At 38.9% G+C, this 18,699-nt stretch overlaps 1 protein-coding gene and 1 pseudogene across 15 annotated transcripts in view; both read right to left on the reverse strand.

Annotated features, from left to right (window-relative positions):
- Nucleotides 1–16,152, reverse strand: part of LOC109113914 (uncharacterized) — a 26,860-nt gene extending 10,708 nt beyond the window's left edge. For 2 of the 14 annotated variants that reach the window (XR_016077546.1, XR_016077545.1), the window contains exons 1-2: nt 15,704–16,151; nt 1,654–1,681 (exon numbers count right to left, since the gene is read on the reverse strand). Coding sequence is in view for 1 of the 14 variants with exons in the window: in XM_088890135.1 (XP_088746261.1) it covers nt 1,654–1,681; nt 15,704–15,850 (175 nt within the window). In the remaining 13 variants the exon portion in view is untranslated. Of the gene's footprint in view, nt 1–1,653; nt 1,682–1,880; nt 3,409–15,703 lie in introns of those variants that run through there. The other 12 variants (XR_733451.3, XR_016077548.1, XR_016077553.1 and 9 more) reach the window with 10 other exon arrangements.
- On the reverse strand, nt 13,644–15,708 carry LOC104586399 (5-amino-6-(5-phospho-D-ribitylamino)uracil phosphatase, chloroplastic pseudogene; annotated as a pseudogene). The gene has a single exon (XR_016077543.1). The product of XR_016077543.1 is annotated as a 5-amino-6-(5-phospho-D-ribitylamino)uracil phosphatase, chloroplastic pseudogene (transcript).
- Nucleotides 16,153–18,699: the final 2,547 nt, after the last annotated feature.

Genomic DNA, 18,699 nt, shown 5'->3' on the forward strand with positions numbered 1-18,699 from the left:
AATGGGAGAAAAATCAAACTCCCTTCACCTATTCTTTTAACTCTTTATGATGGTGTTTAGTATCAATGTAGTTTTTGGAAGAAATGGTGCCAATTCAGCATTGGAGATGTATTTAACAAAAAAACGCCTAAAAAGTTATTTGGTTAAATCATTTATCTGATAAATGGTTCTCTCAAAAATCGTGCGAACTGTTTATTAGAAAAACACTAATTTTGACGTTTTTCATTTTTAAGATCAAATTTTCACTGTTTAGCTTATATTGCACCTAATGACGCTGAGGTGTAAAAAAATTGTACAAAACGTGTAAAGTAGATTTTGTCTCATTTTTCAAGACAAAATCGTACAAAGCATTTGTCTTATAAACGCCATCGATATCAAACAACCTCTGGGGTTTATCTTTCCATTTTAACTGTCAATGATGATCATTGCATCTTCTTCTACCACGTGTCCAAAATTTCTTCTTTGCACCATCATCATTGCTTCCCTATCTGTCAACATTTTTGCTACAACTGTTGAACTGGCGCCAATCATTTTCCACTGCATTTCAATGAGATTTCTACTACAACATTAACCTTCTTGCTGCTGTGGTTTTTAATCATTAGGAAGGTACCAAGTTTTGTTTTGGATTTAGGCCTTGTTTGTTGTTACTGGTATTGATGAATCCAAGCTAAATTTGTTTCTATCAATCAAAGTAAGCTTGCAATCAATTCATAAGCAAGACTACTTCACTTCCAATTCTCTAATGAGTGAATGGTAGATACTTGATTTGGGATCTATTCACGCCTTTCTTTTTCTTTTCTTTGTTTTTGTTTTTTGTTTTTTTTTTTTTTTTTGGGGGGGGGGGGGGGGGAGGGGGAATAGAAGCAATCTATTCAGATCTATAAGACAAATAATGATGCTCATCCATGAGTACTGGATTTGTCAATTGATATTTGAAAAACCTCTTCCATTATTCTGTATTTTTTAAGATATTTGCCTCTGTGGTGAATTATCTTCAGTTTGTTTATCATTTTAACCTTTGTGATACAAAGAAGGTGAAGTATGTTTATTTAACTCAGTTGTTTGATTTGTTGTTCCTCCATTTTATCAAGTATAGGGATCAATGCCCAATTCATTAATTGAAAAATAACAAAATTTTATTAATTTTAAAATTAATTCAAGATTCACTTAAATTATTGGTTTTCAACCTTTTAATGGAAAATCTATTAAAAGTACTTACTGGGTTTTTATAGAAGGGATATGTGCATTGGAAATTTGCCACTCTTATTGTTCCAGCTTAGATTGGGATGAGACCAATTAAATGTAACCCAAAAATAACAATTGGGTTGAACAACTTAGCCCAATTAGAAATGTTATAGCCCAATTAAGCATTCTCTATAGTTTCTTGATAACGAACAAAATCATTGCCTTAAGAAAAACAATGGCAGCTTAATGTTTAGCATATTGCCATGGAGTTACTATTCCAATAATAAAATAGGCAAAGATTGAGTAGATTGATCTTTGTCCCAAAAGCGTGATGAAATTATAATAGAATTATAGCCAGGCAACCAAGTGCTCACTTGTGGGTAAGTACTGGTGCCGAAGCCTCTTTTGATAAAATTAATTGGATAATTTATAGATAAAAAATATTAAGGTGAGTATTAAAAGAAATACCTAAACCTTGCTTCTCCTCTTCGATCTCCTAAGAACAAGAAAACAAAAACATATCAATAATCAATGCCAAGATGTTCAACTCTGCAAGAAAAGTTGATGCCTAAGAGATAAAACAACATAACTTGAACGACTGTAATTAACGAATCAAATCTATAGAATGAAATAATACTTATGACTTTCGACTGATAAGGAAAGAGTGTCTTCTATTTGCAAAAGACAGGACGTACCTCTTCTTCAACCTCATATTCAAATTTCAAAGGTGCCTATTTTAGCATCCATTATCAGATAACCTGGGTTCGTTTGGAATACAAAACATCGATACATGGGCATCTTCAATTTGTTTATTTTCAAATTTTCATTGAAAAAAGAGAAAAAGAAAAGGAAAATACCTTGTAAGGAGACGTGGACATCAATTAAAATGGCACACCTAACGTGACCGAAAGCTAAGGAATACCATAAAATCTTTTTCTTTCATTTGGCAAGTTACCTTGGTATTAGGATTTTGAATACTTGGATAAAGGATGACATGGCTAATCTAACGATTTCCATCTATATTACATGCTTCCCTAAATGCCTGACTTTTTCTGCCTTGCCACATGGCTTAATGAGAAGGTTGGCTAGGGAAGTCAATTGTGGAAACTACCTTATCTATCACTAATGTGAAACGTGAATAGATAAGCAAGTCAATAGGAAGGGTGAATGAGAATGTTGATTTGGCATAATGGGAATGGTGGGAAGGGGAGATGAGAGAGAGTCAAGGAGAATGTAGGGTGGGGGTAATGGAGCTAATGGAGCAAGAAGAGGCATGCTGGCGTGGATATATATATACTAGCAGGGATTCATGCGATGCACGAGAAAATCTAAAAGATTTAATAATTTTATTTTTTATTTAATGTTGATTTATAAAAATATAATTATTGTTAATTAAATATGAACAAATATTTTTTAATAAATTTAGTTTTACTAATAATTTGTACTAATTTTAACAATTTTTATTCTTTTTTAAATGAAATTTTGATTAATTTTAAATAAATAAAAATAATTATAAAAGCTAACATTTTTATTAAATTGAGATGTAAATTGAGTCGAGCTGGGTCGGCACAACATGACCCACATGTGACCTGCACAAAGTGCGAGTTGAACCGTACTGGCCCACGAGGCGTCCCGGGCCATGCCTCCCTCTTCTAGGATAATTTGAGGGGTTGGTCCCGTACGGCCCACAGCTTGAGCCCGCACGGGCCCGTGCCATGCCGTGGGATAGGCTGGTCCATGGGATGAGCCTTGGGCCAGGCCATGCCGCACATCAAGCCAAGCTCAAGGCAAGGCACCCATTCCTCGTATAAGGTTTTTAAAATTGGACCGGATAGGAAACTATTCTAGGGTTGAATGGTCCAACTATTCAGTCCAAACAGATGACTCGCTTTGACAAAAAAAAAAAAATTAGAAAAACAAAAAAAAAACCCAAAAACTGTTGTCCAGGTTGACGGTTCAACCGCCCAGGTCAGCGATTCGCTAACCAAATAAACGGTTTTTGAACAAAAAGTGATTTTGAGGTGAAACGGTGTCCGATTCCCAATTTTTCTAGTTTTAACCATCTAGTTTGATTCGGTTTTGAAAACACTGTCCCCGTCAATCCAATATTCAATTTGATAATATAAATGATCAAAAGGATATATTGAGTATCAACCATATGGTAAATTTCTAAAAGTACACTAAATTTTCTTTAATATTCAAAAATGTAATATTATGAAAATTTTGGAAAGTTTATTGTACTTGTGTAATTTTGGAAATTTATTCAAATTTATTCAATCTTTTATTAAATAATTTATTTTCTTTTTAAATGGTGTACTTACAAAATTATACTAATTTATCTTATAACTTCTAATATAAACTAACCAATAATTTCCTTTTTCCAATATTATACTAATTTATCATAATAATTTGTGTAATTATTTGTTCAAATTATAGTTTTCCATTTCCCATAGTCATTTATCTTTAATAATTTTCAATAACTTGCAATGAAAATTACATAATTTTTCAAATGCTTTCCAAAATCTATCAAATGTAATAAATTTTCATAAAATTTCCAAAATATTCTAATAATTTTCAAAAATTATTTAATGAATTTTAAATAAATTTTCAAATACTTTATATCTTTTAATTTAAAAAATGTTATTTTATGAAAATGTAGTTTTGTTAAAATTTTTTGAAAAATTTATTATATTTGTGTAACTATGGGGATTTATTGAAAGTTTTTCTAAATTGTTATTAAATATATATTTTTATTTGGTAGTTTACTAACAAAATTACATTAATTTATCTTTTATTTTTCAATATAAATTAATTAATAATTTCATTTTCTAACATTATAATATTTTGTTCCCCCATTTGTATTTGGTTATTGATGAGGGCAGATTTGGCCCTCCAGTGAAATTGCGACACGTGGCACCTCGTGACAACTAGGCAAACACCCATGCAACAACTTACCAAGTTGGTGTCCCACCCGGGCACCGGTCTGGCTGGCCTGGCGCGACCTGCAGGCGGCCTACGGGCGGCCTGCACGCGGCCTGATGCGGCCTGCACGACCTGGCCAGATCAGCCTGGCACATGATCCGACTTGGCCGACCTGGCAACCCATAAGACGCCCACCGATGAACCATAACGGCATACCCCGTGAGCTCGGTAGCTCACCAAGGAGCTCGACAAGGAGCTCGGTAGCTCACCAAAGAGTTCACCAAGGAGCTAGGCAGCTCTCCAAGGAGCTCACCACCAAGGAACCAGGCAGCTCGGCAAAGCTCGCCACAAGCAGCTCGACATAGCCTAAGCAGCTCGGCATAGCTCCCCCGGGCAGCTCGCCACTTGTAGGGTAGCTCGGTACAGAAGAGTAGTTTGGCGTATCGCAGGAAGATCTCTTGCCTGACAACCTGGCCCAGACACCGACCCGCCAACTGACACAGGCGCCGACCTGACAACCTAGCCCAGACACCGACCCGCCGACTGACATAGGCGTCGACCTGACAACCCGGCCTAGACACCGACCTGTCGACTGACACAGGTGCCGACTGACAACTTGGCCCAGGCGCCGACCTGGCCGCCTGACACAAGCGCCAGCCTGACAACCTCGAGGAGTTCACCACCGTACCCCGGTTCTAACGGGATATGACGAGTCTTACCGTTTGAAGGCTTTTCACCCACCTAAATCGCGAGGACACCATTATATAAGGACTCCGACCCCCAAAGCCAAGAGGGGGAAAAAAGGATGGTAACCCCTGCTCTCTAGCTCTCTCATTTCTCTCCAAGCTCTCTATAATCAGAATGCTAACTTAGGCATCGGAGAGTCCCCGCCGGGAAAATACCCCCAGGTCCTCTGATTCAGTTCTCGCAGGTCTCTCAACTCCCGCCGCCTACAAAGGAGAGGAAATCACCTCGTGCAGAGGGCAGTCGAGTTGCGCTGCACCGTAACCCCTGCTCTCTAGCTCTCTCATTTCTCTCCAAGCTCTCTGTAATCAGAATGCTAACTTAGGCATCGGAGAGTCCTCGCTGGGAAAATACTCCCGGGTCCTCTGATTCAGTTCTCGCAGGTCCCTCAGCTCTCGCCGCCTACAAAGGAGAGGAAATCACCTCATGCAGAGGGCAGTCGGGTTGCGCTGCACCATGGATCTCCACCATCCTCTGAGTTGCAGGCCGCCTAGGAGCAGGTCAAATGACGAGTCCACCAGGCAGTTCTCCCCCAGGCAGTTCGCCACCAAGCAGTTCGCCACCAGGGAGTTCGCTACCAGGCAGCTCCCCCAAGCAGTTTGCCACCAGGCAGCTCCCCCAGGCAGTTCGCCACCAAGCAGTTCGCCACCAAGTAGCTCTCCACCAGGGAGCTCGCCACCAAGCAGTTCGCCACCAGGGAGCTCGCCACCAGGCAGTTCGCCACCAGGGAGCTCGCCACCAGGGAGCTCGCCACCAGGCAGTTCTCCACCAGGGAGTTCACCACCAAGAAGTTCGTCACCAAGTAGCTCTCCACTAGGGAGCTCGCCACCAGGTAGTTCTCCACCAGGCAGTTCGCCACCAAGTAGCTCATCACCAAGGCACGTCACCACCGGGTCAAATAATGAGGTACTTAGCCAATAAAATTTATACATCACAAAAAAATGGTATGTGACTAGAAACGGTTACATCAATTGGCGCCGTCTGTGGGAACACGCTACAAAAAGCTAAGTTCTCATCCTACAAAAGATAAGTTCTCATCTTACCAAAGCTAAGTCCTCACATTTTAGAAATTGAAGCTATCGCTTTATAGTTTACATTTTTTATGAACTCAAAGACTATGCAGGGAAATAACAAACTAAGTAGCTCTACCAATCTTACTTTCAATTCAGATAATGCCTCATCAGTCCTCTCCGCAAGGTCCCCCCTACAAAGATGAGTTCTTCGTGGCTTCCGCGGGAGTTCACGGCCAAAAGACTACATAGGCGCCCTTACCAGTCGAGCCTTCCAAGGCTCCCGTGTGAGCTGGCGACCTAAAGTTAGTAGTGCTGCCCCCGAAGGTCGAGCTCCTAGTAGCTTCTTGTAGGAGTGGGTGACTGGCGTTACAAAGCTGATGCAACACAATCATAGCTCGGCACCTCACAGGCAAAGCCTACGGGCCACATTACTGCTTAAGACCCGTGCTGGCAAAGTCAAAAAAGAGTAGACTACGAGTCACTTCCAAAGCCTACGGGCCACATTACTGCTTAAGACCAGGTCGCCTCTCCGACACGGGCAAAGTAAAAAAAGAGTAGACTACGAGTCACTCCCAAAACCTATGGGCCACATTATTGCTTAAAACCCGGTCGCCTCTCCGGCACGGGCAAAGTCAAAAAAGAGTAGACTACGAGTCACTTCCAAAGCCTACGGGCCACATTACTGCTTAAGACCCAGTCGCCTCTCCGGCATGGGCAAAGTCAAAAAAGAGTAGACTACGAGTCGCTCCCAAAGCCTACGGGCCACATTACTACTTAAGACCCGATCGCCTCTCCGGCACGGGCAAAAGTCAAAGAAGAGTAGACTACGAGTCACTCCCAAAGCCTACGGGCCACACTATTGCTAAATATCCAGTCGCTTCCTCAGCAGGAGCAAAATCAACAAAAGTGAACTATAAGTTGCCCCAGAGCCTAAGGGCTACACTACTGAACTGGCGGAGATCCCCTCGCCTTACTGGCAGCTCGCCACATACAGACAGCTTCCGAAGCCTAAGGAATTGGATCAACACTTACTAGCTCGTCGACTTACGGGCCAAAAGAAATCTACTCCCTTTGCTGAGTTACTCTCAGCTCGGGAGTGGGGGGCAATTGATGAGGGCAGATTTGGCCCTCCAGTGAAATTGCGACATGTGGCACCTCGTGACAACTAGGCAAACACCCAGGCAACAACTTACCAAGTTGGTGTCCCACCCGGGCACCGGTCTGGCTGGCCTGGCGCGACCTGCACGCGGCCTACGGGCGGCCTGCATACGGCATGGCGCGGCCTGCGTGCTGCCTGCGCGACCCGGCCGGATCAGCCTGGCACATGATCCAACCTGGCCGACCTGGCAACCCATAAGACGCCCACCGATGAACCATAACGGCATACCCCGCGAGCTCGGTAGCTCACCAAGGAGCTCGCCAAGGAGCTCGATAGCTCACCAAAGAGTTCGCCAAGGAGCTAGGCAGCTCTCCAAGGAGCTCGCCACCAAGGAACCAGGCAGCTCGGCATAGCTCCCTCGGGCAACTCGCCACTTGTAGGGTAGCTCGGTACAGAAGAGTAGCTTGGCGTATCGCAGGAAGATCTCTTGCATGACAACTTGGCCCAGACATCGACCCGCCGACTGACACAAGCGCCGACCTGACAACCTGGCCCAGACACCGACCCGCCGATTGACACAGGCGTCGACCTGACAACCCGGCCCAGACATTGACCCGCCGACTGACACAGGTGCCGACCTGACAACCTGGCCCAGGCGCTGACCTGGCCGCCTGACACAAGCGCCAGCCTGACAACCTCGAGGAGTTTACCACCGTACCCTGGTTCTGACGAGATATGACGAGTCTTACCGTTTGAAGGCTTTTCACCCACCTAAACAGCGAAGACACCACTATATAAGGACTCCGACCCCCAAAGCCAAGAGGGGGAAAAAAGGATAGTAACCCCTACTCTCTAGCTCTCTCATTTCTCTCCAAGCTCTCTGTAACCAGAATGCTAACTTAGGCATCAGAGAGTCCCCGTCGAGAAAATACCCCCAGGTCCTCTGATTCAGTTCTCGCAAGTCCATCAGCTCCCACTGCCTACAAAGGAGAGGAAATCACCTCATGCAGAGGGTAGTCAGGTTGCGCTGCACTGTAACCCCTACTCTCTAACTCCTTCATTTCTCTCCAAGCTCTCTGTAATCAGAATGCTAACTTAGGCATCGGAGAGTCCCCGCCGGGAAAATACTCCCGGTTCCTCTGATTCAGTTCTCGCAGGTCCCTCAGCTCCCGCCGCCTACAAAGGAGAGGAAATCACCTCATGCAGAGGGCAGTCGGGTTGCGCTGCACCATGGAGCTCCACCATCCTCTGAGTTGCAGGTCGCCTAGGAGCAGGTCAAATGACGAGTCCACCAGGCAGTTCGCCACCAGGGAGTTCGCCACCAGGCAGTTCGCCACCAAGTAGCTCTCCACCAGGGAGCTCGCCACCAGGCAGTTCGCCACCAGGGAGCTCACCAACAAGTAGTTCGCCACCAGGGAGCTCGCCACCAGGCAATTCGCCACCAAGGAGTTCGCCACCAAGCAGTTCGTCACCAAGTAGCTCTCCACCAGGGAGCTCGCCACCAGGTAGTTCTCCACCAGGCAGTTCGCCACCAAGTAGCTCATCACCAAGACACGTCACCACCGGGTCAAATAACGAGGTACTTAGCCAAAAAAATTTATACATCACAAAAAATTGGTACGTGACCAGAAACGGTTACATCAGTTATTAATTATAATAATAACAATAACTAAAATTTTATACTTTTTGATAATTGTTAAATATAATTCTCAATTTTATAAAAACTAGTTAAAGAGTTTTCAATTTCTATAAAATGTGGATATGAGTTAATTAATAACAATATTTATTAATTTTTGGTAATTTACTAACCATACTAATAAGAATATTTAATTTTTGGTAATTTAATAACCGTATTTATTAACTTTTGGTAATAACATTATTTAATACTCATTGAACATGGATGGGATTAAATGTTAACCGTATTTAACTATTTATTAATTAATATGAATGCTTTAAATGAGGGAGAGTGGATATAGATTGGAAATGATGCATTTTAGGAATTGATTAGGGAGTGGGGCAACATGATACTTTCCTATTGGTTTAAATGAGATACCTTAGGAAAGAGATTATAAGAATATTTTTAGGTAGTTGGGTGACATGGCTTAATGGGAGTGGTGGGAATGGGAGAGGAGAGAAAGTCAAAGAGAATGCAGGGTGGGGATAATGGAGCAAGGAGAGGCATGGTGATAGGGACCCGTGCTTTGTTAAGCGAACGTTAAACAATATAAATACATAAGGGTATATAATTGTTTTATATTTTAATTTTTTAATAGACTACCGATCAAACTCAACCCGAGTTGGTTGGTTTTCTAGTATTTCAGATCGACTTTGGTTTAATAAATATATATTAATATTTTATATTTTAAATTTAATTTTTTAATATGGGAAAGTAGAAAAATTCCCATATTTGTTAGTCTAGAATATTTTATATCATAGATTTAATTTTTGTAATTTATTTTTTTTAATAATATCATTAATTTAAGAAATTTAAAGTTAATTTTTAAGTTTAAATCTTTTTGAACAAGCAAACTAAACCGAAAATAGACCCAAATCGATAAAACTTGAGTTGGTGGGTTTTCGCTAATGGTCAATCGGTTTCGAGTGACAAATTGCGGACTTGACCATATCGATTTGGTTGGCAAAACAACATGTAACTAAACTGAACCAATCAATGAACAATTTCAACTAAATTTATAGTATAGTCTCTAATAAATAACAATAGTTTAATCTCCAATAATTATTGAAAATTTATAGCAAATGTACACAATCATTGAAAATACGTTTATAATGAAAATATAATAGATATATAATAAAAATACAATAATTACAAAAATATAATAAATACTGAAAATATACTAAATTAGTCAAAAAATAGTGTAATCTTAAATAATAGTTTAATCTCTAATAAGTATTAATCTATAAATTATAAAAAATATATAATTACTAAAAATAAATTTATAACAAAAATACAATAAATATTTAATCTCCAATAATTATTGATAATTTTCTATTAAATAAAAAAATAAAAATAAATTTATAAATAATTATTGAAAGCATATTTATAAAAAAACAATAAACAATTACTGAAAATAAAATAAATATTAATTATAGTATATATAAATATATAATGAATATACACTATTATTGTAAAATTATTACTAATAAATATAATTTTGTTGATAGTTATTTTCTATAATTATTAATTGATATAAGTGAAATTAGTTATTTAAAATATTATTTAGTTATTGAAATAATATTGTTATTTAAATTCTTAAGATATTAATTATTTATTGAATTTAATAGTCCATAAAATTATAATTGTACTATTATTACATAATTCGTTATTAATTTTGTAAAATATTAAATTATTATTAATATGAATATTCTGAATTCTCTTATAATTATTTTTCTACTTTTAAGAAGAATCATTTTTTTTAATTTATTATTTTAACTATTTAAAATTTTGTCATGTTAAATATTTTGTTATTTAAATATTTAAATCATATGTAAAATATTTAAAAATTTTTATTATTTGAATTTTATTTATTTTAATGTTATTACATAATATTAAATATTTTGTTATATTATTTAGCTATTTTTGATGTTTTTTATTTAAGATTTCTAGTTATTGAAATATTTAAATAGTGTTATTTTTTAATGTTAAATTTTTATTATTTGAATAACATTTAAATTGAATAATTCGTAAAATTATAATTTATATTGTTACTACATAATTTCATGATGAATTTTGTAAAAAAAATTAAATTATTAATAATATGAATATTATTAAATCTATTAATTTTTGTGTTTCGAATAAATATTTTAAATTTATTATATAATTTCGTTGTAACATTTAAATAGTTCTGAATTTTTTTAATTGAAACTTTCTTTAGATAGATATAGATAAAAAGTGGGGGAGAGGATAAATATGAAGTAAAGATAGTTTTAGAGAGAATCTCTTTACTAAATTAGAGATAATTTAAGAGATAAATAGGGGTTAGGGATAATTTAGGAGATAAATAGGAATTAGAGACAATTTAGGAGGAAGTGGGGGAAAGTGGTGCCACTAGGCTAAACATTAGAAAAACAAATCCCTATTTCTTTATGGTTGTTAGAAATAGTTAAGCATATGTGATTTCCTTGTTGGTTTAATGGGTAATTATATGGAATTAAAAAATAAAAAATTCAAAAAAAACAAAAAATTAGGAAGGGGGTTTGAAGCAAGGAGAGGTATGGTGATGTGGATAGACCAATTTTAATATATATATATATATATATATATATATATATATATATATATATATATTTGCATAAATGCATACATACATACATATATAATTTTAGAGAGGATTCATTGACCAACCCAAGGACTAAACTCAGGTTGAAAAGATCAGGCTTTACCTCGGACGGACTCACTCCGGGCTCGGGCCTTAAGCCCAAATTTTAGGGTTGAGCCTGGCTTGACCATAAACCTGGCCCAACCCGCCCAACTTGCACCCCTACTTATGATTTCTAAATGACTTCGACCAATCCGTGATTAGCTTGTGCTTGGTTTACCCCAGCAACTAGGCTTGAGTAGGGGTGATCATTTCAGCCCGGTGACCCGAAAATTCCGAGCTTGGGCCTAAGTTTTGTGTTCAGGCCCAACCCCACATCAAGCCTACAAATTTTAGAGCTGGGCATGGGCTTAATAATTCAAGCCCGACCTGCATATATTTAAACTTACACATTTTGTGTATAATGTATACATATATATACATGTTATTTTACATTATATATATATATTATAACATGACATGTATAATTTATATTATATGTAACATTTTGTATTATATAATGTATATAATAAGTTTATATGCATGTTATGTCATTTAATATATAGATCTGTAATGTTTTATATACGAGTGACATTGGCCCAAAATCAGGCCCGACCCAGCCCAAGCCCAAGCCCAAGCCCGTATATACCTGTGCTAGGGCTTATGTTTCAGGCCCGAAACCCTGAGCCGAGCCGGGCCTGGGCCTAATCTATAGCCCTTATCATAAGTGCAAAGCCCGGCCTAGGCCTGGCCCAGCCCATGATCACCCCTATCCAAAATCGGATATAGAGCCAAGCAGTTGTGTCTGGCCTCTGAGGACAAATTTTGTGAAGGCAAAATCCGACCTCTCTGAATTGTGAGATTGGAATAGGATGTCTTACTTTTGGTAGTCATTCATTCTACTTGTATTTATAACTTAATGTGTTTTAAAGCCATACACGAGAAGGGATCAAGAAAGAAACCAACCCCTGATGGATTTACCACAGTGGGGCTTAAGCCTAGCCCAAAATCGGATATGGAGCCAAGCAGTTGTCTGGCCTCTGATGAATTATCACAGTGAGGTGGGCTTAAGCCTAGCCCAAAATTGTAGTTGGTTGTTGGAACAAGGGTATATGAGGAGAGAAAAGCACAAATAATGCATTTAATATTATTTAGAAAAACACCATTTTACCAACTTCTATCAAATATTTATTACATAAAGGCTCTCATAGAGAACTCAGATAAAATTATAATAAAAATTCAATTTGTAAGAGTCTAAGAGATAAAAAAGTTTTATTTCATCATGAACTCTGCTATTCATTGAGTAGCATATCGTACTGAAGTAGACCACTACTATCTAAAGCCAAATAAACGCTCCACCAACCAAACACTTACAAATGGAAAACATGGCCTACTTGTTCACCATGAGCATGCAAAATGCATCCCCTATTGCACAGCTGTCAAGAACGGTTTTGTGCTAAAGATTTTGGTTCGGTAGAGAAGAAGCAGAGTGTGAAACAAAAGGACACATGAGACAGACTTAAGTACAAAAGAAGCATACCAAAATGCTTTCCTTGACCCTCCTAACCAATTACTTTGGGGCCAGATGCACAACATGGGCATAATGCTGCCAGAAAATCATAGAAAACATTATCTCATTTGACAGTCAGAATTTGTGACCAATTGTGAAGGCTTTAGACTCCAGAAGAATCCAAGGTTAGTGTAACATCTGGATCCAGGATCATCCTAACACAGCGGTGCTTACCTTTTCTGAACAAAAGCAGTGTATTACTCAGAGTATATACAATGGATGAGTTTACTGTTTTATCCAGTTAGGTTACAGGTCCTGCAGACTCATCCAGACACCTGAAAGGTAAGTGCTGAAATTTGTCAAAAGTCTTGTCAGAAGCACAATTACAACAAGTATATTGAACATTCAGACAGGGAATTGAAGGACTATCATAATGGAAGCAATTTCTTTTTCTCTTTTTCTTATCAGAACAGGGAAAGGCTGTAATTGGGAGTTCAAGTAGGTTGACAATGGTCATATCAAAGAAGCAATAGAGAAACCAGCTTACAACTTAGATAAACAACGATCCTCTTAGCAGCATGTGGAAGGAAGTTGATGACAATAGGTGGCAAGGAGGCTGAATGGAATTGATGCCAAAGTATTTTTAACAGATAACTGGAAAGTGATATGCAGTGGAAGAATGCCTGTTTTGCAACAACCAGACAAACATCTAGAGAGGAATAATGGAAAATCAAATGAAGATATTTCCACTGTGAACAATTTCATTTGTTCAGTCCTTGGGAAAATACATCATCGTTTGCCCTCCTAGCCAACCAAATATCCAAGTTATGAGCGATATGATAATCTAAATTTCATCTAGAACAGAACATGTGGTAATAACACATTTAGAGTTTGAAACAAACGTATTGCACATATGTTACATGCATAACAATAGTAAGGGTAGTCCAATGCAGACCACCCAGTTTCCATTTTTCTTTCTTTTGTCTTTTTTCCTAACTTTATCCACTGTAAAACCAATATACATAGCTGAGAGAGACTTTAAGGCCCAAGTTGTGATCATCATAAAGAAATAGATGAAGCACGAAGACCTAACTGTACACAATTGCAGGATTTACCATAAATCATCAACCGCCACTTGTGTAGAAGGATAAGAATCATCACCTTCTGTCTCCATCTCAGCCTCTTGTTCTCCAGACCCGAATTCAGCTAATTCAATATCAGCTAGGTTCTTCAGGTTAACCACAGAGAGTTCATCAAGGTACCTCACAACCAACTCTGCAGCTCGAAATTCATACAAGGGATGTTTGCTTGCAACAACTACACACTTCATACAAGCATCATGTGCAGCCTCCACTGTCGAGTTGGAATTTCCAAACACGATGCACTGCTCTGGTATGAAGTTGAGTACCTGAGCTGCATACATGAACATTTCAGGATCAGGCTTCCCTTTATATACATCCTCTGCTGTGACAATCACATTGAAAAATCCTTCAATCCCAATAGCTCCAATTGCAAACTCGAGTCTTTCTTGGACGGGTAGAAACCAAGGCCATCGAGATCTTGTTGCTCATCAGAACATTCACGAATTCTTGTGAACCTGTACGCAACCTATAGATCCCACCTTGCAAACCTTGGTATATCTCCTCCTTTCTCAAAGCCATTCTTCTTAACTGTGCTGGATCTCTTGACCAGCAGAGAACTTCAGAGAGTGCCTGCTCATTTTTCATCCCTTCTATTCTCTTAAGGATGAAAGCTTGGGGGTGGGGATTTCCCCTCCTCCTGGGACAAAACCAACCAAGCTCGATTCTCAACATCAGGATTATCTTCAATTATCACCCCTTCCCATTCAAATATTGCACCTAACCATCGCAACCCATTCTTTCCTGTCGAAGCAACGGGTTGTGTAGTGAAGGGTTATCCGCCTTGTTTGAAGGTGGCCACAACCCTTGCTTCTTAAGTTTACCCGTACCGGTAGAGGACCTCAAATTCCGGGGTATTCTCTCTTCTTCTCTATATGAATACGTCTCCCTCGTCAGCTCCATTGAAAGGGCTTTGATTGAAGAAACTGAAACTCGATCAGCTTCCCACCTTTTACTTTTCCATGGACTCAAAGATGAAGTACAACAGATAACCCGTCTACCCACAAAATCTGTTGTGGGGAGCTGACAGAAATCCGATATTCCTCTTTTGTAGGATATATCCTTGGAAGGAAACCCTTGACACACTGACCGGTGCCCAAGAAGGGAAGTCGTCGCAATTGAATCCACCATTTTTGACAGGCCAGGACCAGGAGAACAGTTTGGTATTATATTTTACAAACCCCTCTTCAAACTTCTTGCGAAATAGAGCCACGAAATCTGAGACAGCCCTAGAACTAACTACGCTGACGCAATTTCTACCAGCGAAACCAACCCGAATTGAGGATCCAAAAGGACAGTGTAATCAATCGCAATACCCCCTCAATTGACAATTCAGTAGGATTCCACAACCGAATTTAGGTCAAAATATCCAATTTTTTTCAAGAAAAAACATATTTTTTTCCTTAAATTCTTAGAGCTACAAAGGGGGGAGAAGAATAGTTTCGCCAATAATAGAATTACGACTATGTCATGCAATAATCAAATTCCACCATTGACATCCAACCCTAAGCCAATTTGAGCAAAAACCAACAACCGCATTAATGCAGAAAGAGCAGGAAAAAGAAAGAATCCGCAATATCTAGCCCAAATATCCACCAAATTCAGAAAAATTTACACCTCCAAGTAGCTCCACAATTTCGGAAATCTATGTATAAGCAGTCCATCCCTATCCGTATAGAAGATAAGAACCAAGATTCAAGCAACGAAAGAATTGTATAATATCTAGAGAGAGAAAAGAAAAAGAAGAGGAAAAATATGACAAGATAAATAATAACCTGATTAAGATCCAACCAGCCAAGAAAGATCAGACGGATAGGAGAGGAGAGGAGAAGCGCTGAACAGGCAGAAGACAGCGAGCAAGAGACAGAAGAACAAACCAATTGACCTGTCCCACTCCTGCAAGATTTGTAGCTTGGCGCCATTACGCGATTTTTATAACCTCTAAATCAGATGAGATGAACACGTGTTGGTTAAAGCAGTGAAATGACCAGGATACCCGTCCTGGTGGCGTGATTTACTTTGAGACGCTTCCTGCTTCCAGCCTTCCACCACAGCTCCACGACAGAAGTACTTGTTTGTGTAAGAAAGTCATCCCAAATCCTCTCCAATTCCCGAGTGGACGAGAGCCGCTTCATGATTCCTTGACAACACACGATTATGCCACCCGGACGAGATCGGATTTGGTACCCGCAGAAGAATTCGGATCAACTGCGAATAAAACACGTTCCAACCCTCTACCAACATGAGCTTATATGGTTGTTCCACTCTCATAATAATTAGATGTATGGTATTAGATCAATTGAAATTTCTTTTATTGATAGAAGATTTCAATTCCTCACAAAATCATTTTCACTGTTTATCGTCTTTAGAGGAAATCAACTTCCATAAGGGTAAATTTGTATTCACACCATTTTCACAGCCTTTTGCAACTTTGCATTGAGAATATTTCCCTATAGAATAAAGCATATAAGTATAGATATATTCTCAATGCAAAATAGTAAAAGCGCTAGAACGGGCTTTGCCCGGACTGAATCCAATTTCCATCTTTTACAACTGTATATTGAGAATATTTTTATATTTGTCTATTTTCTAATAGAAGATATTCCCAATCCATAGCTGTAATAGAATGTGAGGACGATGTGAGGATAGTCTTGCGGGATCAAATTCGTTTTCAATGCAGATGATAGGATGTTGGTACAAAGTGATCCATCAATCTCTTACCAAAAAAATGGGGTAATTTGAGTTCACTCTATCAATCACGGTGATCAATTATAAGACGTTGTTATTTTTTTTGGTAAAATAAATATTTGAATGGTCGTTATGTAAGGCACGATATCGGTTTGGGAATTTGTTAAAATTTGAATAAAATTTTCAAATCGGGTATCCTATTGGTACTCTACTTAGAAGGTTAGACGCTTAAACCGAAATCCTGACTTATTAAGTGGGTCAAGGACCAGAAAGGTTGGGGGTAGACTCTGTAGGCCTTAGTGGAGGCTTGGCTCTTTTTTGGAAAAAGAAAGTTGAAGGAAATGTTCTTTTTCCTGACAAAAAAATTATACATATTGAATTTACCATTAAGAGGGGGCTGATATGGCACTGCTCCTTCATTTATGGGGAACAAAAAAGAAGACCAAAGAAATATTTTCCTAAACAAGTGGAGTAACTTAGCTAAACTTGTTACAGGCCCTTGGGTTTGTATTGGGGACTTGAATTTTATTTTATATGACTTTGAGAAGGAGGGTGGTAGAACCTACAATGAATCCCAATTTCTGAAATTTAAGACTTTCTTAGAGGACTGTGGTTTACATGAAGTTCAAAGTGAGGGTCCAACCTTCACTTGGTCAAACAAAAGGGAAGGAAACAAGCTTATTAGAGCTAGACTTGATAGGGTGGTCTGTAACTCTCAATGGCAAAACCATTTTGCAAACTACAGGATTAAAACTTTAGCTACCCTAGGCTCAGATCACCTCCAAATCCTATTAGAAACTGTCACAGGGAACTATACAAGGAGGAAAATTTTTAGGTTTGAGGAAATGTGGACAGACCATGAGGAGTTCCAAAGTCTGTTAGAGAAAACTTGAGGGACAAGTAGTAGGGGATCCAGTCAAATAGGGTTGTTCATAAGAATGCCCAACCCGACCAAACCAGACCGACCCAACCCGAGTCGGCCGGGTTTTCATCCGTACTGGTCAGTTTCAGGTTGGGCACATACATAAACCGAAATCTCAGGTCGGTTTCGGTTTTCTTGCGTGAAAACCGAAACCAACCCGACCCGAACCAAACTAGTATTCTACTAGTTTGGTAGTTCCTACTTCCTAGTTTGAGTAGTTTCCTAATTCCTACTAGTCTTCTACTTTTAGACTTCTACTAGAACTAGAACTCTAAAAGGCCCATTAGGCAATTACAATTAGAATTCAATTAGGTGTCCTTTCTTAGTTTTTTACTTAGATTAGAATTTAGAAGGTTTCTAAATTTTTATTTTATTGATTTACCTACCTAGATTTACCTAGTTTTTTACTCTAGAAGGCCCATTATTGACACTTGTTTTTATATGAAGAATTTATTGATTTTATTCTTTACCTGGATTAAATTTAGATTTATCTTAGACTCTTGAATATCAAATTATCAACTAATTCATATTTTATTTGGCTTTGCACAGGAGTAAAACCGAAACCGACCCAACTCGACTCAAACCGACCAGGTCAGTTTGGCCTGTCAGTGGGTCAGTTTCGGTTCCCACCTTAGCTAACTCGACAAGGTCGGGTCGGTTGGGAAAATCCCAAGAAACCGACCCAACCCGACCCGTGAACACCCCTACAGTCAAATGAAGTTGGGAATAAAGTGTAAGGCTCTGAAGGACCAACTCAAAGTGTGGAATAGAATAACTTTTGGCAACATGAGAAAGAAAATTCAAGAAGTCAAAGATCTGCTTTGTGAGGAGGTGAAGAAATCAGGAAAAGAATTTAATCAAAATAGAGTAAACTTCCTGGAAGCGTCTGAATTCTTGGTTGAGGAGGGAGGAATTGATGTGGTTGTAGAAATCCAGAGTGACTTGGCTGGAAGTTGGGGACAAAAATACTAAATTCTTTCACTCGGTAGAAAAAGGAAGGAGTTGTACGAATATAATATCTCTCAAAGCTGCAAATGGGGAATGGTTATCTACAGAAGAGGAAACCTCTATGGAGCTGGAGAACCATTTCAAGAATATTTTCATCTCTTCGAAACCAGTACATCAAGAGGAATTTCTTAGTTGTGTAACAACAAAATTGAG

Source organism: Nelumbo nucifera, chromosome 6 (assembly GCF_055504915.1).
Source record: "Nelumbo nucifera cultivar China Antique chromosome 6, China Antique-T2T, whole genome shotgun sequence".
Lineage (NCBI taxonomy): Eukaryota > Viridiplantae > Streptophyta > Magnoliopsida > Proteales > Nelumbonaceae > Nelumbo > Nelumbo nucifera.